This window comes from Ictalurus furcatus, chromosome 3 (genome assembly GCF_023375685.1).
Source record: "Ictalurus furcatus strain D&B chromosome 3, Billie_1.0, whole genome shotgun sequence".
NCBI lineage: Eukaryota > Metazoa > Chordata > Actinopteri > Siluriformes > Ictaluridae > Ictalurus > Ictalurus furcatus.
Window position 1 is genome coordinate 6,576,225 of NC_071257.1, and position 27,286 is coordinate 6,603,510.

At 39.4% G+C, this 27,286-nt stretch overlaps 1 protein-coding gene across 6 annotated transcripts in view; it reads left to right on the top strand.

The window, feature by feature from the left end:
- Nucleotides 1-27,286, top strand: part of dst (dystonin) — a 148,462-nt gene that overhangs the window by 20,991 nt on the left and 100,185 nt on the right. For 5 of the 6 annotated variants that reach the window (XM_053620536.1, XM_053620540.1, XM_053620545.1 and 2 more), the window contains 2 exons: nucleotides 18,117-18,178; nucleotides 23,490-23,579. In XM_053620536.1, coding sequence (XP_053476511.1) covers nucleotides 18,117-18,178; nucleotides 23,490-23,579 — 152 coding nt within the window. Of the gene's footprint in view, nucleotides 1-18,116; nucleotides 18,179-23,489; nucleotides 23,580-25,082; nucleotides 25,206-27,286 lie in introns of all 6 variants that reach the window. The other variant, XM_053620544.1, reaches the window with a different exon arrangement.

A 27,286-nucleotide genomic window follows, 5' to 3' on the forward strand; every position in this document is an offset into this window, starting at 1 on the left:
GTGTTAATGTCTATGTGGAAGTTCTCATGTTCTCCTTGTGTCTGTATGGGTTTTCTTCATGTTCTCTGGTTTCCTCGTACCCTCGCAAAAACATGCCAGTAGGTGAAAAGGCTGCTCTAAATCTTCCCTAGGTGTGTGTGTGTGTGTATGGTGTCTTGCAATGATCTGATGTCCCGTTCAGGGTGTGTCTCGTCCTTGTGCCCAGTGTTCCCGTGATCGGGTCCCTGACCAGAATAAAGTGGCTACAGAAAAATAACGGATTGAATGCATATTTCGATCATAAGGTTATGACATTTTCTTGATCCTTTAGGTTATATTAATTGGTGAAGTGTCAAACTAAAGACCCACGTCATTTTATAGTTACTCATGCAGAGACCCATTATTCAGTAACCGCGATGTGTGAATTATTGAGAAAGGTGTGTAGATATGAGAGTGAAGAGTACAAGTCTGAGGCATCTCAGGAGTTTAAGGGGTTAATAGTGATCATGGCTTAAAGGTGAAATTTAGGAAGGGAAATTTCTCTATGCAGTGTCTCGAAATAGAGTTTTTTAAATCAAGAAGATGTGGTTCCACAGATATGTAGCGCTACTGATGTCATTTCCCAAAGTGCTATCCAGCAGCTGTGTACGGTATGACATCATCTCTCCAACTGGAATTGCTATCAGCAAATGGCAGAGAGCGCGGTTTTATTGTAATATTCCATCCAAGAAGGTATACATGTGACAGCACCTAAAATGTGATGGCATGTTTTTTTGTTTTGTTTTTTGTGATATTTTTATTGCACTACAGCTGAGGAAAGTATGTTGTATGCTGACCAGTTCTTGATTTTGAGATTTGTCTGGCTTGTTGACAAGCATAAATCCCTTTTGCAAATCTCAGCTGTAAGCGATTACTCACGGAAAACGGTTGCAACAGGATTGGAATTTTCTGAATAATGCTTCAGATGAGCAGACTGTGCTTCTCTGTACGATAACAATAGAGTGAGACTGTAAATATCAGTGAATTTTTCGTGTGTGTGTGTGTGTGTGTGTGTGTGTGTGTGTGTTGGAGGGCGTGTAAATGTGTACCGGCTGGTAGTCATGGTGACTCGACCAAGTGTGCAAGCCGCTCCCTGCTCTGGACAGCTCAGCTTTGTCTGGATGAGGTCATGTGGTTGCTCATGGGCCCCTCCCCTCCACCCTCACGAATTCGAGCTATTGGCTGACTCAACAGAGCTTCCTCTATTTAATAAACGGAGGATGCTGAGAAGCACACCCTCTGGGACAGATTCACACTGCTGCCAGGCCCTGCCTAAGCCTTGAAGGGGAAAAACAATGGCATGTCAATGATTTTGTCCTTTCCATTTGCTTATCCCCTTAATCCCACGTTATGTGAAATGCACAGATACCTGATCAGTGGAACGTAATTTTTTCCACACAGATTACTGCCAGATTATTTCTCATGTCACTTTCCAGAGTGAATCTCTTATCTCTTCTGGAATTTCATCTCATTAGTGAGTCTGACAGGATGAGCTTTACCTGCTGTCGCAATCCTGTTCATCCATTATTTCTTTATCAGGCATCACCTATTCAATACAGTATGATTCGATTCGCGACCCACATCCTGTATGCATGGGTGGAACTACCATTGTTTAAAAAAAAAAAAAAGTATGTATTTTTTATTTTTTTTTTCCCTCTCTCATTTCTGCCGTTTCGGCCATTTTGCGCTATTTGTGTGCATTTATTTGCGGTGTTGCAGTTGTGAATGGAAAGAAGAGTGCTCATGTCATTTTTTAAGGGTCAGGAATTTTACTTTAATGTGCACCTATTATGGTTTTGAAACTGGCCTAATTTTGTTTTAAAGGTCTCATACAATAGATTTACATGCATCCAAGTTCAAAAAGCACTTTAACGTGCTCATAATTAGCCCCCTAAACAGCAGTCAAAAAAAGACAAAAAGAAAAGAAGGAAGAGTTAAGAGATAGTAAGGAGAATAATACAGGGATATATAAAGAGTACTAAAGGATTCATTCTAAACTCCTCCTTTCAGAGAGCATACTCTGCTCTGATTGGTCAACTGTCCCAGTCTGTTGTGATTGGTCTACCGCCGTCAGCGTGTTTAAAAAAGGAAACGCCCACTACCATAACAAGTTTCAGCTCCGTCTGTCAGCGAGCAGCCGTTGCAGACCAGAGGCGGGGTTTTTTGTTACAAACCTACGTAAGTTAGTACAGGAAGTAAGTTTGGAATTACTAACGACTCATTTCAGCTGTTCAGAATCGGTTTCTTCCTTTTGTTTGTCGTGTGCTTTGATTTTTTAAACTTTGCAGACTTCTTACATTCACAAACAGCTCTATAACACACTACATGAAAGGTAATATCTGAAAAACCATAATAGGTGCACTTTAAAGTTCATAAGAACTCAATGGGAAGTGACCTTAAGCCTTCATTCCCGCATTCAGTCTGATGGTTCTGTTTGGCTTTTTGTTATTTAAGCATGAAACCTGTACTGTAAAATATTAGCTGTAAATTTTACTGTAAACAACTGTAAAACGTATATACAGTAGTATCTTGGATAGTATAAAATAACACCAATCCAGTGCATTAAATAAGTATCATGGAGGATACAACTGACCTCAAGGACCCACCCATGGGAGTTTGGAAGTGGTGGGATTTAAACACGTGGCCTTCTGATCCGCGCCTTAACCACTGAGCCACTACAACTGGCCCAACTAACTTGCATTGATTCAAAAATCACCACTGAATTAACTCACAATGTACTGAATTATGTGTTATTTTATACTAAGATATTACAGTACTTTAAATTTAACTCCTTTACTGCTGCCATTAAATTGTGGTAAAAATTTATAGCCAGTCTTTTTTTTACAGTGTGTTTATTGCAAGTGAAATCGTTGTGTGTTTTTTTTTTTTTTTTTTTTTTTTTTTGTGTGTGGGTTTTTTTTGTTTGTTTGGTTTTTTTAAACTGCCTTATTAGCATTGGGCCTGAAAACAGTTTTGCCCAGCGCTGTTTGGTGCAATTGTAATAATGGCTTCACTGTTGTATTAGATTTTATCCAGGGATGGAGGCCTTTAGTGACCAAAAAAATATATATATATATATACTCAGCAAAAAAAGAAACGTCCTCTCACATTCAGCTGCTTTTATTTCCAGCTAATTTCTTAACATGTTTAAATATATGTATTAGCATAAAAACATTCAACAACTGAGACAGAAACTGAAAAAGTTTCAGACATTTGATGAACAGAAATGGAATAACGAGTCTCTGAACAAATGGGGGACAATATTAAAAGTAACAGTCAGTATGTGGTGACCTCCAGCTGCTTTAAGTACTACAGTGCATCTCATCCTCATGGACTGCACCAGATTAGTCAGTTCTTGCTGTGAGATGTTACTCCGCTCTTCCACCAAAGCATTTGCAAGTTCTCGATCACGTCTGGGGGACACATGGTTAAATGTAATTTTCCACTGTAAGGACGATCAGCTGTCCTTCCTGTCTCCCTGTAGCACCGTCTTAGGCGTCTTACATTACAGACATTGCAGTTTATTGCTCTGGCCACATCTGCAGTCCTCATGCCTCCCTGCAGTAGGTCTATGGCATGTTCACGCAGGTGAGCAGGAACCCTAGGCCTCTTTCTACTGGTGAGTCAGTAGAAAGGTGTCTTTAGTGTCCTAAGTTATTCTAACTGTGACCTTAAGTGCCTACCGCCTATACACTGTTAGTGTCAGTGTCTGTATATATATTTTTTCATAACCTTATTGGTTTGTCACACTTAAGGTCATTTAATATTTTCTTGATGATGTGTCTACATGCAGCATGTAAAATCATTTTCTTCTAGTATTTAGAGGATTGACTGGAAAGTGATTGACAAATTCAACCATATACATTTGGCTTAAACTGGATTTTTACCGCTTTGTGTTTGACATTGTACAGTTCTAAAGAAGTCTGATGAAAACCACAAATGTCAGCCTTTTTGCCAAAGCAAATGCATCTCCACCAAAAGTCAACACTCTGAGAATTCAAACAGCTCCACACTGATTGGTGACCTGGGGTTGATTTAACGATCTTTTGCATGTCAGGCCTGTTATTGCACAAACCTTTTATTGGCCACTTTTACAGACGAACTTTTATAAGATGGATCACCACGAGTCGGCAGAACTTCTTGAACGTGCCTTGCCACAAATTCTGCAAGTCTCTGAAACTGTACTGGAGGGATGAACACCATTCTTCCAAAAGCTGTTCTCTCAGTTGATGTTTTGATGATGGCGTTGGAGAGATATATAACATTGTGCTCCAAAATCTTCTTTAGATGGTCTTTTGGGAGTTGAGATCTGGTGAATATGAAGGCCATACCTTCTGAAGTATATTATTGTCATCCGCAAGTCCTTGTGCTTTGTGGATGGGGGCGCAGTCATCCTGGAAGAGACCACTCTTGTCAGGAAAGAAATGTTTCATCTTAAGGTAAAGATGATCAGTCAGAATGACTCGGTATTGATTTGCAGTAAAGCTTCTCTTTAAGGGGTCAAGTGGACACAAAGCATAGCCACCATTCTTTTTCCTTCGTTCGTCATCCATTTGTATTTAGACCTTAAGCCCTCTCAGTTCTACTGTATTACTAAGAGCCTGATTCTGGACTAAGTGGTCGTACTCTAATAGCTGAGACAAAGAAAATCAATACACATCTCAGTCCTCAGGCCACACCCTGCCCTGCCGAGAGCTGTTTATCAAGCATAGGGCGTTCATGCATGCTTATCTCCTGAATCATGTTTAAAAGTGGTGAGTCTGTCTTTGAGACATCCCGGAGCTCGTTACTTTCTCTCCTCGTGTTTTTTTTTTTTGGTTTGTTTGTTTGTTTGATTTTTCTCTTGGGTTGTGCGATTCTGACCCGCTGATGGGGTCAAGGTTCTGATTACCGTATGCTGACGCAGCCTCTGGCCTTTCAGCTGCTGCCAGGCAGACTTTAGCAGATGGTCGTGAAGTCCTATTAAACTGCTCACAGTTCCTCTCGGACAGGAGATTTTTTTATCAGGATCACGCAGAGAGGCTTCGATGGATCAACCTGGATGAAAATTTTGAAGCATAACCTGGTGAACTATCGCAACTGTTTTTAAATCAAGAAGCAGAACATAACCCACACCATACACATACTTCTGTCAGGTTGTGACTGGACTGTGCTGTCCCTTCTACTGAAGCTGTAAAGCAGACAGGAACGCATACACTACCAGTCAAACATTTGGGGACACTTTTTTTTTTGCTAATTTCTATTTTAGTATTATTATAATAATAATTGTTTTTTTAAATCACATTATAAAATGATGCATATGGAATCATGCAGTGATCAAGAAAAGTGTTTATTCAAAGCTAATTTATATTTTAAATTCTTAGCAGTATTCAGGATGAAGCTTTGGAGATTCTTGGCATCTTCTCAACCAGCATCATAACGGGGTTTCATCCAGGAGGCTTTTCATGAAGTTCCCTGATAGCCAGATAATTTGTTGGATGCTGCTCATCATTTATAACTGTTGAAATTTAAAAATGAAAATTTAATTTTAAGTTTTAAAACAAACTACTGATTTAAAATACATTTTGAATCAGAAAATGCATAGATATTAGCTTCTAGTTATTAGGGATACTAGGATACTGATACTACAAAGAGAACTTTCACTTCAGTGCATCATCACTCCAGGTTCAAGTTTCTAGCTGTACACTAGCCATGCTATTTAAAAAAAAAAAAAAAAAAAAATGGCTAAAATATTTTGTCAGGAAGAGTACCTAGCAGTGTACAGGCAGCACACGTCTTAAGAGATCAGCACAGAAAAATCAATGACTGGACCTACAGGAAGATGTTTCAGTAAGTAAACCTTTGGCAGTGATGGTTATGTTGAAGGCTTCAGGGCTGGAAGACTCCTACTCCAGCAGTAAAGGTCTGTCTCATGCACATATTTCCGAGGCCGTCCTTTCCTGTGTCTCAGTAGAGGGGCATGAGAGGAATGTCTCTTCCAGTGTTTTTGTCTCTGTCTTCTCTTTTTCTTGTCTTGGCGAGTGATACCTTGTCTAACGTCTGCTATGTGCGACATTTAAGCACATAATTACAGTCAACTAAATAAAGGACAACTGGATTCAAAGTGCCCCTGCAATCAAAATTGGTGTTTCACAGCTTTTTGGCTTTTTGGCCACAAGCTATTGGGACCATCAGAGCTTGCGCACACTGAGATGTACTAGATTTGTAGGCAAAATGTACAGCCGTTGCTGAGATATCGCATCACTTCCAGTTTTCGGTTGCCCTCCATGTCGCACGTGATGCTTTCTTAACTTTAGATCATGCTGCTAAATATTAGGCACGAGACGATACGCTAAAGCCATGATGCAGTACGAAACGTTTCCCGATAGAGGATCCACGAGACTATTCTATAAATGTAATAATACTATTACATTTTAATAAGTTTATTTTGTAATGACGACAAATTCTTCAGTACCATTGTAGCACAGTACCACTGCAATATCAATACATAGTATTTTCCCCCTATTATTAACATGTTTATAACATCTACATTTTTAAATGTATTCCATGGCAACATATTTAATATGGAAACAACTGGTTGATGGTAGATTGTGCCTTAAACGATTATAAGCTAAATAACAAACTTGTGTCCTCATTGCTCCTACTGCTATCTGACACCCTCCCGAAATGCACAAGCGTGAGACACTCACCAATATAAATATACAGATGGAGGCGGGGTGACGATGATGACGACACAATCATGATTTTATTTTGTATATTTCTCATCCCTCTGAGATTAATTTCTGGTTACGCCCCTATCAGCACAACACATGATGTGCTTCTGAATTGCCTTTAGCAGCACACAGGAGTTTATTTTAACCCATGTTACAGACCGCAGTTAAGCCAGCAGCAATAGAACCGGAGTGCACGTACTCCATACTACTCTTCACGGTAACTACGCTTTGGTTGGTTATGCTAGGTACACACTGTGAATCTTCGTTAAACTAATCAAGAGGAAGCGCAAACTATCTATTTTGACTACCAACTAAGCATGCTTGGAAACTTTGTGCTCGGTATGCTACTACCTCTGGTGCTGCCACCTAGTGTGTAAGAAGAGCTCGTAATGAATATTAAACAGAAATATCGCATACACCTCAGAGAAGCGAAATTCTTCTCACCAGTATTTTTGTATGGTGATATTCGAGACAACAATATACTGTTTCATGCCTATTAAATACATGTGAAAAGTTTGTCAAAATGTGACATGCCCTCATATCTCAGCAAGAGGGGGGGGGGGGATAATAACAATAATAAGAAGAAACAATAATATTAATAAGAAAACATACAATCCTAGTAAGGTGCCTATGCACCTTCAGTGCTTGACCCCCTAAATACATCAAGATAAGAAGCCCTTTCATGGGCACTTTAAATTGATTCCTAAGAATTTTTAAAGAATGTCATTTCTGTTTGAACAACTTCATGATGTTTGCTTTTCTGCAGCAGCTTTCTGCTGTTGCTCTTTTGGCAAAAGGATACACTCGTCTTTCTGTCTGACTTTATTTTCGGCTATGCAGCAGGACAGACGCAGCAGTAACCGAACCCTGCTCTCAGGACGAGATGCACTACTTCAATCTGATTTTGTTCCTGGTTTTGTTTTAGATTTTGTACGAGTTGCTTTATTTGTAGTTATGTTCATATGCATGACTTTTTTTTTTTGAGTTTGGTCTATTAATAAAAAAGTTCTCCTTGTTGACCAAAGGACCGTTTTTATTTGCGAAAGGATGCAGGATTTCATTTCTTTCCTTGCAAGTAGAACAGGGCAGATATTACCTCACACCTTCTTCTCATTAGTGACGATCTTCATGTCTGCTGATGTGGGCATACGGGTTTGAATTTATTCTAGCTCCATTAAAACGAAATAGATTAGAATACCTGAAATCTGTTTGGCATGCATCTTCATGGGAGGGCTTTCAACAGAAAAGAGACAGAAGGGATCAGCTTGTCTGTGTTTATTCTATTTACAGAAAGCAAGTCAATGCTGTTGTTCTCTACAGGGGAATCCCGAAATATAAATATAAAGTTATTCAAATCAAAACAGATATAGCTCTATAGGTCAGTCAGATATCAGCTGCAAAATGATGAACAAAGCATGAATTTTAAATACTTCCCTATTCCTTTCAGTAGGTCACAGTGATAAACGCTCCTTTTGGAAAAACCCTCCACAATCGTGTGTGAGGATTTGTACATACCACAAAACCTGGAGTGCTTGCTCTAAGGCTGGTGGGATGCCACTGAACTGGCATGATTACCTTGTAGTGGGCATGACACGAGACCCATGATTCACTTCAGAAGCTAATTATAGTCACACATTACCCTCCATAAAGCAAGACCAACTGCTTCTCCAAATCAGTGGCTGTCTCTCTGCCCCATTACAGCTCTGGAGCTAACTCCTGCTCTGGTTGCAGACAAGCTAGGATGAAGAAAATGTCTTTTTAAAACTTGACCTATAAGAAAATGCTGTGAATGAAGATGATACAATAGTAGTTTGATTTCACTGTGTTTTAATCATAAACATGGCTAAGGAAACCATATCAGGTTCAGCTCCTGTCAGCCACGAACAAGAATCTGAGGCTACTTCAGGCTAAATTGGACAGGTAAAGACTGGAAAAAAGACCAGGTGATGTTTTATCGATCTTCAGCTGTCAGGTGTAGGTGAGCCTGTGTCGACTGTAGCATCAGAGTCCTGTTCTTGGCTGACAGGAGCGGAACCCTGCTGTTGTAGCTCATCAGCCTCAAGGTTCAATGCATTCTGTGTTCAGAGATGCTTTTCTGCTCACCATGGTTGTAAAGCATGGTTGTTTGAGTTAGCCTTCCTGTCCGCTCTAACCAGTCTGGGAATTCAACTCTGACCTCTCTCATCAACGAGACGTGTCCGCTTGCAGAACTGACACATTTTGTTTCTCTCCATTCTGTGTAAACTCTAGAGGCCGTTGTGTGTGAAGGTCCCAGGAGATTTCAGCACTTTCTGAAATACTCAGGCCAACACAACAACCATGCCATGCTCAAAGCTCAACGTGTGTGTGTGTGTGTGTGTGTGTGTGTGTGTGTGTGTGTGTGTGTGTGTGTGTGTGTGTGTGTGTGTGTGTGTGTGTGTGTGTGTAAGTAATTTCATTACAGCAATCATTCTTATCCTATTATTACAACATTCATGTCACATTTATTTATTGGGTTTTTTTTTGTTTTTGTTTTTTTAATTGAGTCATTAAAGCCAACCTTCTGTCTTTCACCACTCTGTACAAGTTGTAAGGCATTTTTCTTTTGGCACTTGATATAACAGACCTGGACAGACCAGTCAGGCCCCAACAGCGATACTCTGTAGACGGCAACTCAGAAGAGCTACAGATTATGTGTCACTGGAAACTCATTTACTCATTTCACACTCTATTGGTTTCTGTTTTTTAAACTTTCTTTTCTTTTCTTTTTTTATGCACAGTTGCGTTTATTGATTGCATCCCATCGTCTGGGGTCAAACTCATAGCATCATGAATCATGTCTGTATTATCACCAAGTCAACATCTGCTGTGCAGAGGAGTCTGAAACTTAATGAGAAGTATTTTGTATTCTTATACCTTTTTTTTTTTTTCTTTTTTTCTTCCTTAGGTAGATATTACTTTGTGTAAATCGTCAACGCCATGCAACTTATTCCCCCCACTTTTTTGGAAGGATTCTCTCCTTCCCATGACTGCCATTAAAAACAGCTGGGAAGTTTCCTTTCTCTTCAAGACTTTTTTTTTTTTTTTTTTTTTTGGTAGAACAACTTGTTTACTGCACAAGGTCATGTTACCAAATGGTGTCAGATTTCTATTACAAAGAAAATGAAGAGAAATTCAAACCTAGACAATGTTTTTTTTTGTTTGTTTTTTCTTCACAGTATCTACACTGCGTTATTGAGGAGTATTTTGACTACTCTCGCTGAGGAATTGGATGCATGCACCCAATGCAATAAGGATGCAGCGGGTGAAGGAATATGCTGGCAGGCTAAAGTAGGGGCAGATAGTGGTCTGGATGCCAAAATGGCCCACTTTACTATAAGGGTGTATTGATGAGATCCTGAGTAGCAGTGTCAGGGCGTGGAAACTTTTGTGTGCCTAGATCTTTCACAGGACACGGACTGTCTTAATACTACCGCCATCATGCTTCTAGTGTTTCATATAACTCTGCTACTATGGCTCAGCATCGGGTATCAGCCTGTAATCAGAGCTCTCATAATGGTATTATTTCAAAATGAAAACAGATTAGGATCTGTGCATCATTACACACGAAATAAAATTGTCTGGCTTATTTGGCCAGTGAAAGATGACATTTTCCCTTGATTATATAGGGGGAGGGGGTTAGTTTTGAGTCCAACACTAGAATTTGTGGTGGAAAATCATTTCAAAGCAGTCTTGATTGCATTAGCGGTTTCTTTTATAGAGCGACAGATGATTGAGAATAGAGGAATTCCTCATCACAGCTGTGGCTCAGTTCCATGTGTTATATAACAGCCATATTGCAAGTTTTTAGGAGTGATTTTGTATGGCTGGAGTAGATTGTACAACTATACTTTATTCAATTTTATGTGAAATGTAAATTAGCTAATGTGATAGCTACCTTGTTTCCAGTCAAGTGAAGGACAGTTGCAATTAGCTGTCACCTATAGTTTACATAAATACATATTTAATACCCTGAGACTAATTCAGGCATCCTAATATTGGATTAATGAAAATGCTAATCTGCTCTTTTGTTCCCTCGAGATTGAGACTGTGTACAGATGGAATGCTAAGCTAATGTGAATAGCAGGTTTGGTTGGCGCTGTGTCAGTCCCACCCTTTTTACAAAGCAAATTTGTCCAGTCCCGTTCACTGGGAGGCTCACCCGAACGCAACGTTCCCACCTGTTGGGCATAATCTGAACTACAATAGAGAACACACTGCTTGTTACTTTTAAATGAAATGACCGACGTTTTGACAGCCACTCAAATATTCCTCATTTGGAAAAGCCCATTAGTTGATTAGTGGTATCTCGAAATGGTGGCTGTTTAGGAGCAGCAACCCTGGACCTAGACACCATTCCACAAACAAAGCATGTGTGGACCCAAATGAAACACGGGTAAGAGAGGAGATTAGAGGAGAGCGTTTATGAATTTATTGCCTATAATGTGGTTACGATTACTGCCTAGTTAGGCAAATCAGCTTTATCATTATCCTATTATCAGATAATCAAGAGCTGACATGCTTACTGTCACATAGCCACCTTTAAACCAGCTCGTAGGTGTTAGCATGGAATTTATGGCACGGGTTTCAGAGGTTGACCTGGAATTTATGAGTAGTAGTGTGATTTATATGAGGATGGGTTTCCTTCTGAGTCTGGTTCCTCTCAAGGTTTCTTCCTCATATCATCTTAGGGAATTTTTACTTTCCTTGCTCAATTGGGATTAATCCACACACTTGAAATCTGTATCCTGTGTTTGTGTTTCTGTAAAGCTGCTTTGAGATAATGTCCATTGTAAAAAGTGCTATACAAATAAAATTGAATTGAATTGATTTAAGATGGAATGATACTCGAATAGTATATTTAAAAAAAAAAAAAAAAATCATAAAATAAAATAACTTGCATATGTTTTAGTCCTCAAGGGGGCAGAATTCTCCCAGGATTGTAATTGCTTGAGGCCCTTATTAGAAATGAACATCTGTGTACAAGTAGTCTCTAGGCTTCTATGTGTATTCATGTAAATCATTTAAATGTACTGTATTTTTACTGTATACCCGTGGGGTTTGACGATTTATTGATCACGTAGCTAGTTCCAGTATATTTTGGACTTCATGCAATGGTCACCCGGATGAAACCTCATTGTATTTAAATGAAATAATACGGAATTTCTTGCCAAAATATGATCGGATGTGCACTCCTTGTCACTAACGCTGAGGTTGTGCACACAATAATAGACCTTGCACATAGATATGACTTAATGTCACACTGATGAGGGTGAAATTGCTCTAATCTCTTTTGATAAACACCGTAAAGGTGTGTCATAAGGGTATAATTGTTATTAATTTTCCACACAGGCCTCCGCAATAATAACACCACCACTGAAGGATGTAATGTGCCAATGAGGCATAAAAGTTTTATTATTTTATTATCATCATGACCTGACTTCTAATCACACACACGAACCATACAGTTTCCCTGATTACATCGTCACGAAATGGGAAGCAGCGTGACAAGTCGAAGCAATCACATTACTTTAAAAATGTATTCTGTTACAGTTACAAATCACTTCATAAAAATGTCATCAGTAACATACTCCAAGTATCACAATATGAAAGTCATGTAATCTGATTACTTTTGGATTACTTCAAGGCCACATATGTAAATAAAGTCAAGAGGAAAGCAATACAATCTAAAATACTTTTATTTAGAGCTTAAAAACATGTTCAGTGTTTGGATTTGTTTTAATAAGATAAATAAATAAATAAAAGATCACTGTCCCTTATGCAGTGTTACTACTGTAGGGGAATTTACAGTTAAAGACCCAGATGGGACCAGATATGGATACGATCAATGAAGACCAGGAGTCAAGAGATGCCATCAATTGGAGAAAATTTTACTGAAGAACAGTTTACAGTCTCATCAGCAGAAGTCCGCTTCAACACTCAGCAAGGAGTTCATAGGCCGCTCTGCGTAGACGCACATTACAGCCACAATTATACTCACACAATCACCAAGCTAGACAGGTTATGTCAGGTTGAATGATTCTGATTGGTTAGGGCATAGATAAACTTAGGAAATTTCTTTATATGGGCTGTGAGTCAGAAGAATATCCTCATCGATTATCTGGACGTTCAGGTGTCAGTCAGGTGGTCAGTTCACCTCCGAACATCCTGTGACCAAAGAGTGCTGACACACACACGCGCACACACACACACACACACACACACGTGCACCCACACAAACAAACAGATACGCAGCTTCTTCAGGGTTGGATTTGGTCAAGCCTGAAACTTTCCTGAAACATACTGATTAATTAACTAAGAATAGTCAGTAAGCACTTTTAAATCTCATAAGCTTGAAGAAGCCATTCAAATCATTTGATATTTTGAAAGATTAATGTTGATTTAATAACTCATTACAAATCACTCAAAGTACGTGCGTGTGTGTGTGTGTGTGTGTGTGTGTATATATATATCACTATGAATCACACTTTACTATGAATGCAGATTTTGATACACTGAAAAAGATACTATTAGCATCACATAAATATATATAAATTCCTACATTCTTTTGAATGTCCATGGAATGAAATAAAATATTAGATGCATATGTTCACATAATATAAGTGAACCTTCTGCCATCATTTCCACATTTGAATGGCCGGGTTATACGAAGCAATGTGATAACATGAAATTAAAAATGACCTTATATGGCCATGGGCATTGTTTCGACTCAGGGCAGCTGTCGTTTGCTGCTATTGTCCAGCAACAACAGCGCTTCACCTTCTCGCGTTTGCTGAGAGTTGGCTAATGGTTGAGAGGCAGGCATTTTTGCCAATAGTTCCTACAAGCCTTTTAGAATCGAACAATTGGTGTGTGAGAAGGCAGGAATTACAGAGAGGGGTTAAAGCAATGCAAATATGCGCACGTTGCAATATTAAACCATAAGCACGTCATAATGAAACTAAATCCGAATTCCGGACATTTTCTCAAATTTAGAAATCCCAACCGGACGCTTTTTTTTTTTAAGTTTTGAAAAAGAGGACATATGTTCACCCTACCAAAAGCGTTTCAGAGAACAATTTGTCTTCATTTCTACCAAATTAACTTTGCGCAAGCACCAGGATGTTGCTCATGTGAGTCACGACTGGCAAGAAAGAACCAGAACCAGCTTTTTTTTTTGTTTGTTTGTTTTAAAGGAAAAGAATAAGTAATCGTGATAGTATTCCCATTAAAGCTGCAACAACTAATCGATAATAATCGATCATGAAAATTGCTGTCAACGAATCACATTATCGATTAGTTGGTCTGCGCACAGCATGGGGGAGATGCGCTTCGGAGAGTAAATACTAAAGTTGTGTCCCAAATGAAGTACTGTACAATTACACTATGCACTCTGCAGTATCGTCTAGTGTGTGGATTTTAGAAAGGTAATATCATCTCAAATATAACACTAGCGGGTTTTTTTTTTTTTACTAACCGGAAGTATAAGCCGCTTCCTAGTCGACGGCACATGACGTCATACGCACGCTAGCATTAGCAGACACCCAGATTCACAGACGATGATTTGCTTCAGGTTACTGTTTACATCAGCGTTACCTTTTAATCCCAAAATGACCTCAGTCACCATCAGACGGAGGCGAAATCGTCATGTAACTGAGGAAGAAAGTCCTCTAAGGCAGGAGAGCATTTTATATTAACCACCGCGGAGATCAAACTGATGCACGAGGACAAAGTTATGTTTATATCCAAAATGCTCCACTGTGTGCAAGGGGCAGGGGAAACTGGTGCAAGCTGCTAAAAAGGTTTAGTTTAATTTAAGTTTATTGTCATTATATGCTGTATTTGCACGCTTGCAGTGTAAATTCTGTCGTTTATTATAACGGAAGTGATCCGTTAGTAACGAGGCAGCGTTGCTCCTCACGCGTGGTGTAGATGCACTGATACAAAGTGGAAGAGCGAGTAAGATCTGTAATGTCTAATTAAAACACTATGATTAAAAGTAAACAAGTAAAATAACATGTCTAAAGGCAGCGAGTAACAGAAACCACAAGGTGCAGTGAAAGTGAGTTTTTATTATTAATTTAGGACTGTAGTTTAATTCGGTGCTTTTTGTGCGTCCTTAAACATAATGCATAAATGCTGTAAAGTTTATTTTATAGTATTTATGCATTATTTTTTATGGATGCACAAAAATGCACCGAATTAAACTACAGTCCTAAATTAATAATATATTCTGGGGTGTGTATGTTGGGTTCTTTTCTGTTTTGGAGAAACAGTTGTGTAAAGTTTTAGTCTGTAGTTTATATTTGTAACATTCAGTTTGTAGATTTTATTATAAATAAACAAAAAAAAGGTGCTGAAAGCTTGCCCCGCCCCCATCCGATTAATCAAGAAAATAACTGGCCAACTAATCGATTATGAAAATAATCATAATAATAAGCCCTAATTCCCATTTTTAAAAATGTACCTGTAATCTGATCACCTTTTTTTTTTTTGATGTAACTGTAACGGATTACAGTTACCAATTTATCGTGTTCTGCTTACGTAACGCTGTTACATGTATCCCGTTACTCCCCAAGCCTGCATGTTACTCAGCATGCATCGTTGAGAACGATTGTCTTCCACACCTTATGTTAACTATACTGTGTCTCTCTGGGCTTCTCTCAGGCTGGAAAACAGCTTTCACACTTCATGGAAAAAACTAAAAGTGTGAAAAGTCCAAGTTGTGCTGAAAAGTCGGTCGACTCCTTCTTTCTAACCAGTTTTTAAAAGGTCCACACAGGACCACACAGCAGGTCACGCTCATGCCTTTCACACCCTCCTTTACCACAGAGTAAACATTCTCCATGTGGTGCGGCCACTCAGTCACTTAGTCAGACACTCCGTCAGTCAGGCAGCGACGCTGGAAAACCTGACTGAACTCGTTCGACACGGAGTGCGTTGAAAGAGAGAGAGTGAGAGAAGGAGGGAGTATTTGCTTCTTTAGAGGCATTTAGGCAGTTTAGGAGTCACTCCCTCAGCTACACGCGTTCTCCACAGCAGGAATATGAGACATGCGGGGAGTTGTGAGAGTTGCAGAGTCCCCTGGCGCCATGCTGAACCTTATGAAGAGCGACCGGGAGATCAGGGCTCACCTGGTGATGCTCATGTGCTGCATGGGTCAGTAGCTGTTCTCCATTTCCTGCTTTACGCCACCTCTTTACTGTCTCATTAGCAAGCGACTTCCTTCTTTCACTTTGTGGAAAGAGTTTGGGAAAAGGGGAAAGGTCGTGTTTGTCTGTGATAACGAGTCAGAAGTCCGTGATGCACTTTTCTTTCTAGGGTGGGAAATTAGATATTTGCTGTAAATATTGTTGCCTGAAATAGCGTGCCATTTATGCCACGTGAGCTGAAGTGCTTAGATTGAAGGAGTGTTCTATGCGGTTACATAGACATTGTGTTGTTGTTGTTGTTGTTGTTGTTGTTATTCTTCTTCTTCTTCCCCTAAGAGCGTGTGGAGATGCTACTGTCACAGGGTCTAATCAATGACCAAAGATAATGATGATGATGATGGCAATAAGTCATGAGAAAGGATACAGATGACACACGTGTTTGTGTTGGCAAATCAAATAAATAAAACACACAGATTAATGTCATAGAACCCACCAGATTAATGTTCTTAGTGCTAAATTACAACTTTCTTTTTTTTGTGAACACAAAGCTGTTCATAAGATATATATATATATATATATATATATATATATATATATATATATATATATATATATATATATATAATATATTTTTTAAGTTTTGAAATTTTGTATTAGAGCCACATAGCACTGCCAGACGGGATTCAGGAGATAAGTTGCTGTTGCTGAGTGTTAATGTCATAACCGCTCCTCAGAAACATGCACAAAAAGTGAGTTACAGTGGTTATAGTTACAGCCCAATGCTTATTACTGACTGTTATTAAGCTTGGTATTGCCCTTGAAGCAGTAAGTACAGGCTAGTGAGTAAAGGCGTATAGTTTATATAACGCCTGTCTTGCTTTTGGAGATCAAGCTCCTTCAGAATCTCGTTGCATAAAAATGAGAGAATAAATGTGATGGTGTTCTAAATCTCAAATAGTGAATTCAGTGTCAAAAGCGTAATGAGTCACTGTACAGGAAAAGCAGTTGATCATATTCCAGGAATCGACTCGCAATAAAACGCTTAGCTGTCTAACCTGATGACACAACGTCAAGGTTATGATGAATGTCGAGCAGATTTCTTATATCGCAATTTGTGTCTTAATCAGGAAGGTGAGAAAAGTCTGCTCAAGTTTCGCTCTCTGAGCCCATCTTAATTATTAACATCCGCAGTTTGATTCATCTATAAGGCGATGTAAAGAGATGGGGATTAATAGGGGGCCATGATAGAGAAGGGCCAGTGGAGGTATTTCACCAGGACACCAGGGTTATACCCCTATCCCTTTATAAGAAGTGTCCTGGGATATTTAACGACTACAGAGAGTCAGTACCTCGGTTTAACGTCTCATCCGAAAGACCTTGCTGTTTTTACAGTGTAGTGTCCTTGTCACTATACAGGGGCATTAGGCCCCACACAGACCACAGAGTGAGCGCCCCCTGCTGGCCTCACTAATAACACTTCCATCAGCAACCTTAGTTTTCCGCAGAGGTCTCCCATCCAGGTACTGGCCAGGCTCAACCTTGCTTAGCTTCATGCGAGAATGGCAGGGAGATATGGCTCTGGCAGCTATGGCTTCTGTGTGTGAGGCATGGGTGTGGGCCTGTCGCCGTGGTTCCAGGAAAAAGAAAATACTGTGGTCAGGAGCAGTACGTAATGGAGCCAGTGCCTCATGGAGATCAAGACTTTTTTTTTTAATATAGCTTTCTATAATTATCCTTCCTTTCAGAACATGTGGATCACATAGCAGGGAAAATGTGCTCTGGAGCTTAGTTTAGAAGCCAAACAACGTTTTATATCATCTTTATTGTACACCATTATAGGCATTTTACGGTGTGAGAAATAACACGCACTAATTGATCCTAAATGTTTTGAGAACACTTATGGGTTTATATGAGGTTATAAATGAGGGCTCCACGAGTGGTGTTAATGCTGGAGGACACGGGTGCTGGTGTGCCATGCAGAAAGGGGAATTCCAGTATATGGGATGTTTCTGGATTTTCTGGGATTATTCCTGGTTATGTGCTAATTCCAGTTTGACTCATCATATACACAAACGGAACTCAATAAACCTGTGATGATGACAGTGCTGCATTTATACTCCTAATATATACAGATATAACGTTCCCCTTTATAAGTGTATACAGTGGTAGCACAAACTTCAAGCCAACACTAACCTCAAGCTTATTGTTTTTACAGATGAACGAGACAGAGTGCAGAAAAAGACGTTTACGAAATGGGTCAACCAGCATCTCCTCAAGGTAGGTCTTTTGCTTTTGTGTCATATAGAGCTGACGTCAATAGGAAATGTAGTTAACATGTTATTATAACAAACTTGAAAGATCCTACTAGGATCCTGTAGGATAGTATTCAGTTTCAGTATGATCATTGAAAGCCTCTGTACGTTCCCATTACCATGGGTCATACCATTATTCTTCTTAGCTCAAGTATTTTATTATTCAGTTTTGTTAGATGACTCCTTTTGTGAGGTGTGGAACGGCATCACCATAGACTGCAGTGCAGATTTCCAAAACGTGAAAAGTGACTACACCATGTACCTTATGCTCACATTTCTCAAAACCGCATATGGCGTCTGAGTGGAGCAACAGAAAAGTGTTCAGCCTGTTATCCGGAAATCGCGAGTTCTGATGATGCCACAGCCATCCATGGTTGGGAGTCCAAGAGAGGGAGGGAGGGAGGAGGGAGGGAGGAGGGAGGGAGGAGGGGTGGCATATTCTCTCTCTCTCTCTGTCTCTCTCTCATGCTCATGCATGCGGCAGTGGGTGGATAGCGCTTTCCTCCGAGTGTGTTACACTGCTTCCTGGCGTTGCATGAGCAGCAGTTCGAAAAGATGTGGTTAGTTGGCTTCACGGTCCTCGGTGAAGCACGTGATATCCTTCGTCCTCTCTGGTTGGTAGCTAGTGTGTGATGGGTGGGAAGCTGCCTCATGGGTGTGAAATATCTAAATTAGGGAGAAAATTGGGGATTGGGGGGGACAAACCAAAAAACCCCCACAAAAAAATCATTAAAACTTTTGCTTCGATAGGTAATGTTTTGAAAACCCAGTACCTGTCTAAAAAAGGGGTAAAATGGCTTTCCTCCCTGTTGAAGTATTGCAGACGTCTCTGCACACTGACGTATATTTAGTGTGCAAATCATCATGGATATCACTTTTCTCAAGTTTATGCTTACTAATGAGATCAAGTGTGTTCCTATTTTAACATGTGCTCCCTGTTGTCCCCTATTGCTCTTGTTCTTCAAGTAGCCACTTGTGTGACGTAGGCGTCACACACTTATGCAGGGGAAGACCAGGAGGACGTGTTAAAAGGAGTATTGTAACAATTCAATTTTATTTGTATAGCTCTTTTTACAATGGACATTGTCTCAAAGCAGCTTTACAGAAACATATAAACACAGGATACAGATTTTAAAGGTGTGAATTTATCCGTAATGAGCAAGCCGATGGAGAGGGAAAAACTCCCTAAGACGATATGAGGAAGAAACCTTGAGAGGAACCAGACTCAGAAGGGAACCCATCCTCATCTGGGTAACAACGGATTGTATGAAATTAAAGGGAAGTTCATTATAGATTTTATATGAAGTCTGTTTTGTTGAACTGATCCACTGTTCACTAAAGGAGGCTTGAGTGCAAAACTGTATTTGGAAATTGCAGTCATAAGGCCACAGTAGCAACCGTAGTCCCAGCAACCACTGCGAAATTGTGAAATTGAGGTCCAAAACTATTCCCATGGCACTTCAAGTGGCGCCATCCTCAGCAGTCTCCAGGCTGCACCGCTTGGGGCCGTCCCCAGTAGCAGAATGTAGCCTCCAGTTGATGAGGACTCCAAGCAGAAGTAGGGCATCAGGATGGATCAGGCAGGTCTGGAGAGCAGAAAGGGTCAGGATTACTGGCATCTCAGGAGTAACAGGAGTAACAAACACTACTCCTGCAGTTCATTCATTCATTTATTTGTTCATCTTCAGTAACTGTTTTATCCTGGTCAGAGTTGTGATGAATCTGGAGCTTATCCCAGGAATGAGGCAGGAATACACCTCAGATGGGACCACTGCAGGGCACCATGCACATACATTCACACACTCTTTCACCCCTAGGAGCAATTTAGAGTAGCCAGTCCACCTGTTTGTTTTTGGGAGCTGGGAGAACAGCATTGAACCTGGAGGAAAACCCTTCACAGACACAGGGAGAGTATGCGGAAGGAAGGGAGGAAGGAAGTGTAGATGGTATAATGATTACAGAAGACAACTGTTATTATATTCCCATGATGATCCAAAATGGTCATGGCTTAAATAACTTCCCCTGTTGCACAGAATGTCAGCAAGTCATCCGAAACATTTCACACATCTGATCTTTAATAAGGCTACAGGATAAATGAAGTCTTGAAGTTGAAATTACACAGCGTTAGACTGTTGCGCGAGACCGTGTACATTAAACTGAGGTCAAGAATGACTTTCATGATTATTATATGTAGCACACACGAATCTTAAGATACATCTAAAGTGGTAACTTGGAGACACCTGACAATGATTTACCAGCCTCCCTGTGATGAATACTTTCCTGCTTAGCTGCAAAGGCGTGGTTCACGCAGAAAAACACTAAGCTGGTTTGCCAGCTTTTGTTCTGCATGAGGCCCAATTATCTGCCGGGCCCAAGCATGTACTGATTACTTTACAGATTCCTCCTAAGCAAAAGAACATGCGATGGCTTGTTGGACATCCTTCAGAATTAATGATTATACCTAAATTCATGGGGCAATGATATGATATGATATATTGTGGCATTTGTTTACCTTGCTGATCCCGAAGTCATCTTTGGCCATGAAAATCATGGTGTGAGAGTTAGAATATTTTACGGAGAAAGAGGATTTTTGATTTACAAGGCTGGCCAGGAGAACATTGCAGGCTTCTCTAAAAGACGACATGGCCTTGGGTGATTTCAGACTATTCTGTAGTTGAGCTGAGGAAAATCAATGCAAGAGTGAATGTGCAGATAAAAAAAAAAAACAACTTAATTCCTCATGCTGCATTTGTAGTAAAGTAATAATACTAGTACTAATACTTTGTTTGTAAAGTACTAATTGGTAAAACTTATGATACGGACCATGAACGCAGGTTCAGGTCTGCATTCTGAAGGGTCTTTTATCAGGTAGCATAAACATTTCGCACAGTTCTTTAACTGGATACGCAACCGTAAATAACCATAAACACAAATATCACTGCTAATTTAAACAGGATTTAAACTGCTATGATTTACATTTAAGATTATGAATGGCTGCTCAGGTTTGGTGGAATTGTTTTTAGGTGTCTGTCCTACAGAAATGTAGCTGGAAGGCAGCAGTAGTGACGATATTCATGATAAGAAAAATGTGCACTGCCTGTCAAGATATAATCAGTTACAATCATTGTGATAATCAGTTATACAAGTCAGCAGTTATATAAATCTTTCTGCCAAAGTCTGTTTGTTTTTTCTTTGCATGTTGAAAGCATGAAAGCGATTGTATATCATTTTGTCCTTTCTAAACAAAGCATGTATAAATAACTTGAAAGCAATTTAGGAGCAAAGTAAAATGTACGTTGTGGGGAATTGGGCTTAGGGGCATGTGAAGTTTCGTCGTTTATCTAGACCTAATGATGTGTTGCATGCAAATGAGCATGCAAATGTGGGTGTGCTTATGGTGTATAGGATAGGCTCCACAAAAGAACAAAGCGGTTGCCGAAGATGAATTGATGAATTTGATGCGGTGTGATTGTAGCTGATTTCCTCTGGGCGCATGGGGTTTTGCATAACATGCGGAGGGCAGGAAACTCGGACCCGAAGGCCTCTGGTCTATTTTGGCTGCACATTTGTGACTGTAAGGAATTAGGGGGGAGAGGGTCTGTGAAAAAGTGGGTCAGTGAGGCAGCGTGCTGAGTGACTTTAGCAGTCTGGCATGTGGGACTGACTCTATGCCTGGATGTGTTTTGAAATCTGTAGTGTCAGACTGAATTATTAAAGGGCCCAGAGATAAAAAAAAAAAAAGAAAAAATCTGTCATTATCCATTAATAAGAAAGGAGCTTGGATATAAGGGAAAGAGAACAGTACTGTATTAATTATGTGTATTAAAAAGGGCCATGCTAATACATAGGAAATACAAAACTAATTTTATAAATGTTATTTTAATGACTCTGACTATATGTGAGAAATGATTTAAAATGTCATAGTTTGAGTATTGAAAATGTTTAGTATCATCAGTATCTTAAAATCATAGAATTGGTAGGTTTCAAGAGAACATTCACAATTTTATTAATACAGATAATTAATTAAAGGCGAGTAAACAAAGTTCATATTGATGCCCAGTGTTCATACTGTATATGGAACAGCACTCCCCTACCTCAACACTCTCCTGAAGGCTTATGTTCCCTCACGCAATCTGCGATCAATTAATGACCCACGCTTAGTAATGTCTACTCAGCGTGGCTCAAGGTCCCATTCCAGAACCTTCACACTATCTGTGGTGGAATGAACTTCCAACCTCAATCCGGATCGCAGAATGTGTCACTATCTTCAAGAAAACAGTTAAAGACCCACCTCTTCCGTGAACACCTAACCAGCCCCCGCCCCCCGCACACTTTGCTTTTTCTAGAACTCAATTATAAATCTTGTATGGTAGCACTACTTGTATTGTTCTCTGCTTGACATATCGCTTTGCATTTTTTAACTTTGTATTTCCTCATTTGCTTTGGATAAAAGCGTCTGCTAAATGAATAATGTAAATGTATATGCGATGTACATATCTATTCACATCAAACGTTGTTGCACAATGTCCAGGTAAGAAAGTGACTGGAAATATATGTAAGTTGTCTAAATTAGTCTTTTGGTGAGAAATGTTTGATTACAGTTAGAAGTTGAGATAATAATCACAGCTATTTTATTCTGTATGCCCAGAATGGTCCATGATTTTCATGCTACAGCTTCTTACATTACATGAATGCTAATTATAGGCCTAGTTGATCAAACTGGGTACTAAAGAATTTATTTGTAATTGTGGACTGGAGTGAACAAGCAGTTGGTTGGGAAAAAATGTTTGTATACTACACGATCCTATCCTGTAAATTTGCAATCAAAATGATTCAACCCCCGTCGCAAATCAGGTTTATTGTCAAAATTTACAGACGTTCAGCTTTTTGCAATGAACAAATCAAACAAAAGCAACTGAAATAGTTCAACATAACAAATGCTTCAAGTGTGTTCCCCAAATTCAACTGAAAATGCAATTTATAATGATTTCTTCATTTTCAAAATTATTCACCCCCTCTGAATAGAATCCCTCACGACAGCAAAAATATGCAAAACAGGTGTTGTCTCAATGGAAAAAAAAAAGTGTATATATATTGTAAACACATCATACATTTTTAGTATGTGTTGCCTACAACAACAAAAAAAACCCCATGTGACTTTACTAAAAGACTGATAAATGAGTCCCAATGTTTATATAATAAAACCCAACTAATATAGAGCAGACTTGATATCAATGCCAGCAGATGTGTAAAAGGTATAACTCTTGTGTGTCCAGGTACGAAAGCACGTTAACGACCTATATGAGGATTTGCGAGATGGACATAACCTGATCTCATTGTTGGAGGTCCTGTCTGGTGACAAATTGGTGAGTAGAGATGTTTGTCTAGCTCTCATTCATCCGTATTTGCTGTCAGGTATATCTTCTGTACATCTTTTTGTATATGAGATATTGTAATCACGTTAATTAGCACTTTCTTGTGGTAACCTCACAATGTTCTAAGGGCCATCACAGTACCATTTTTAGTCGCAGCAGTCCACATTTATCGTGTGTCACGAAAAAAAATAAAAAAATAAAGCCTGTAAAACACACAGCATGTCTGATTTGCTATAACCTTTTTTACTTTCAGTAATGTGATTGATGCATGAAAGTGTGTTTGGTGCATCTGACATGCTGCGCAGTATCTAAAACAGAACGAGACTGTAACACATAGACTGTACAGTAGTTGGAGAATGAATGAATGGTTTTTGAGCTGTATCTCTTATCTGCAGATTGTATTTGCACTGTTTTATACCTTTTGTAAATATAAGTGGGCTGATTGTGCTGTTGTTTTGCAAGATGTAGAACGTTTGCATGTGTTGATGCTGCTTTTTACTTCACAAACCAGTTGTACAGTTTGTTATTACAGCCATTTTAGTGGGATACAATTTTTTTTTTTTTAATTTTAAATAGGGCAGACTGAGACCTCTGACCTCTGTTTATTAATTATATGTCCATCATTGCAGTTGGTCCATTTTATATTGTTTAAAATAAATTAAATAATTATTTAATTATTTAAAAATAAAGTTCAAAAAGTCCTTTTATAGGCTAGAACTTAAACCACATATAATTATGACATATAAAAGCTTCTGTGGCTTGATTCTTTTTAATCCAAAAAGTTCTTGTAGCCTGTAGAGGTGTACCTGTTTAAGATTTTCACACTATGATACCCTGATATTTTAAACCAGGCTACCACAGTGTCATGGATTTAATCAAACTGTTAAAAATGCACAAGCCGGTGGTGATTTTGACCATCGCTAATCACAGCCATGCCGATATTCAGTATAACTGCACTCTTGCTTGTGCAATAATAATAATTTTTTTTTAAATTCCCAGATTTTCTGTGTGGTCTCAGACTACTGTGTGTGTATATATGGGATGTTCACTATTTATCATATTGTTATAATAAAAGGAAAGAGAGAATGGCTGTAAGGCAAGGAGCAAAAAAAAAACAACCCCAAATACAACTATAATCTCACTAATGTGGCAGTGTGCAACACTGCCTAGCCAAGTCTAGGTAGTTGTTTTGCTTACTTCTGGTCAGCAAGGCCATGCTGTTCTGTGCGTTTCATAATCATCGTCTATGATACAGCTACGAATGAGCTAGGAGTGGCAGCAGATAGCCTTGTCTGAGAAAGTTACTGTTGCCTTTCTTTTGTTTACTGTTGTTTCTGTTCTCTTTTCTTTCTTCCTCTGTTTTATGTGTCTCTCCCTGTGTTCATCTCCGTTAATTTGTTCTCCGGTCTCCTTGATCTCATGTGTGCCTTGTCTGTCTGTCTGTCTGTTTTTCTGTCTCTCTCTCTCGTTCTTGCTTGCTCTCCCATGGTTAAGCCAAGGGAGCGCAATTTTCTGAAGACGTTACGGTTGGTGAGTTCAGCTGAAGCATGCACGGTTGAGCAGCATGGCCGTGTGCAGGAGGAGGATGATGGTGGTGGTGATGATGATGATAAGGGGGTAGGTTTGGTCACGTGACCTCCTCCCCCTCTGTAACACAACTAATGAAGAGTGTGCAGTGACCGTTAATCAGAGTGGCAAAACCAGTGAGCTCGTCTTCTCGATGGTGGACTGTAGGAGTTTAGAAGTTAAGACTTGCACTTTTACTTCAGGGATTCTAAAGCCCTATGTGCTGTTTGGTATGAATAGAGCCTCTGCCATTGATGGGGTTGCCATGGAGTGCTCCAGAATGTGTCTTGTAAAGCTTGGGAACTAAATGACCTGACTACAATTCCTCACGCTTTGATCACTAATCATTTTGGTGCCATTATTGAAGAGTCCCATACATCATCTTTCCAACGTTTTGTAGTTTTTAATACACTATAGGCATCATTATGGTGTATATATCTTCAGTTTTCATTAATGCGTTGTGGAATTAAGTCATAGGGCGTTTTCACACCTGGCTCGTTTGGAGCGTTTGCTTCGGATCCTGGTGCATTTTCTCCCTTGGTTCGGTTCATTTAGACATATACGAAACCAATATACGCACCCAAAGACACATACACACCCATTTAGACATATACGCACCCAAAACAATCGTTACGGGACCACCTGTACAAGGTGTGTCGGCCTGATGGCAAACGAATCCTGGAGCGGTTTGCTTGTGGTGAGAAAGCAATCCGACCCAAGGAACCAACCTGTATAGCAATGCATGATGGGAACTGCATTGCATAAAAAGCATGTTTGTTTTGCTAATAGCACGCAACATGAATTATGGTTTAACTTGGACCAAAGACGAGGTAAAATGCCTCATTGAAATTTGGTCTGACGAACAAATTTCTGAACAACTTTCAAAAACGCAGAAGGTGTTTAGCAAGTGTCCCAAGGAGATGGCCTTTAATCGCTCTTGTCGAACATATGAATTACATAAATTTTAATAACTATAGCTAAAAAGAAAGCCACAGTAAGCTCGCACAGGTTCTGTCTGTCCATCCATCAATGGATGAACGCTATGAGCAGAACCCCAGAACGTAAACAGACGCACTCTGACCAACGAGAAGACAGTTTACTCACATGTGACTTGCATGAACACATTTTGGTACGCTTTGAAATGTTGCCTTGTGAAATCAAACCGAACCAAGGAGAAAATACAACAACCGAAGTCCCCGTTTCAGAACAAAGCATAGATCTACAGGTCTGAAAACGCCCAGAGCGTTTAGTTCTTGGGTGGCTTGTTGCATCCAACAGCATCAAACTCACATCTGTTTGTGTGTCCATTTGTCTTCAGTCATCCACTCAATCATAGGGAAATATGATAAAACCTAAACACAATATATTATTTGCACCTGAACTAGGGCCCAACAAAATAGCAGCCAGTTTTAAGATTCTACAGACTTATGGGTATCGGTGGAGTTCACACAGATAAAAGCATTAATAATGTCACTAATGATATTAAGCATGCACACATATTGTATGCAAGTCCAAGCCTGGCCATCTTATTAATACATTCGTGTAACTTGCTTTAGAATAGTGTTGGGAACAAATAAAATAAAAATAAAAAACCTTTTCAGACTCTTTAGCAGTCACATAAAGATGGATGCTTTACGTTATTAGCATACTAGCAAGTGATGGGTCACTGATGTCTCTGTAGGGCCTGATACTGTAGTTTATGGGCGAACAATGTCCAGGACTAATTCTAGATTCAGTTAGAAGTGGTAGTAGTCAAAATGTATAGCCTATAGTCCACTAGATGATTTTATACGCACCACTGTGGTTAAGACGTATTTAAGTAGGATTTACCTGTTATGCGCTAGGCTTCATACTAGCTTTATTGGCAGATTAGCAAAGCAAGGTACTAGCTATGTACACTCACCAGAGACGATCTCTGCTACTATATATATATATATATATATATATATATATATATATATATATATATATATATATATATATATATATATATAATATCCGTATATGTAAAAAAGATGAAAAGTTCATCTTCAATTAAATTTTTTGTGTGGGAGCTTATTGTAGGTAGGAACTAATTGTGAGCGGGGACCTGAAGAAACATCAGACCACATGTACCATACGAGAAAGAGTTG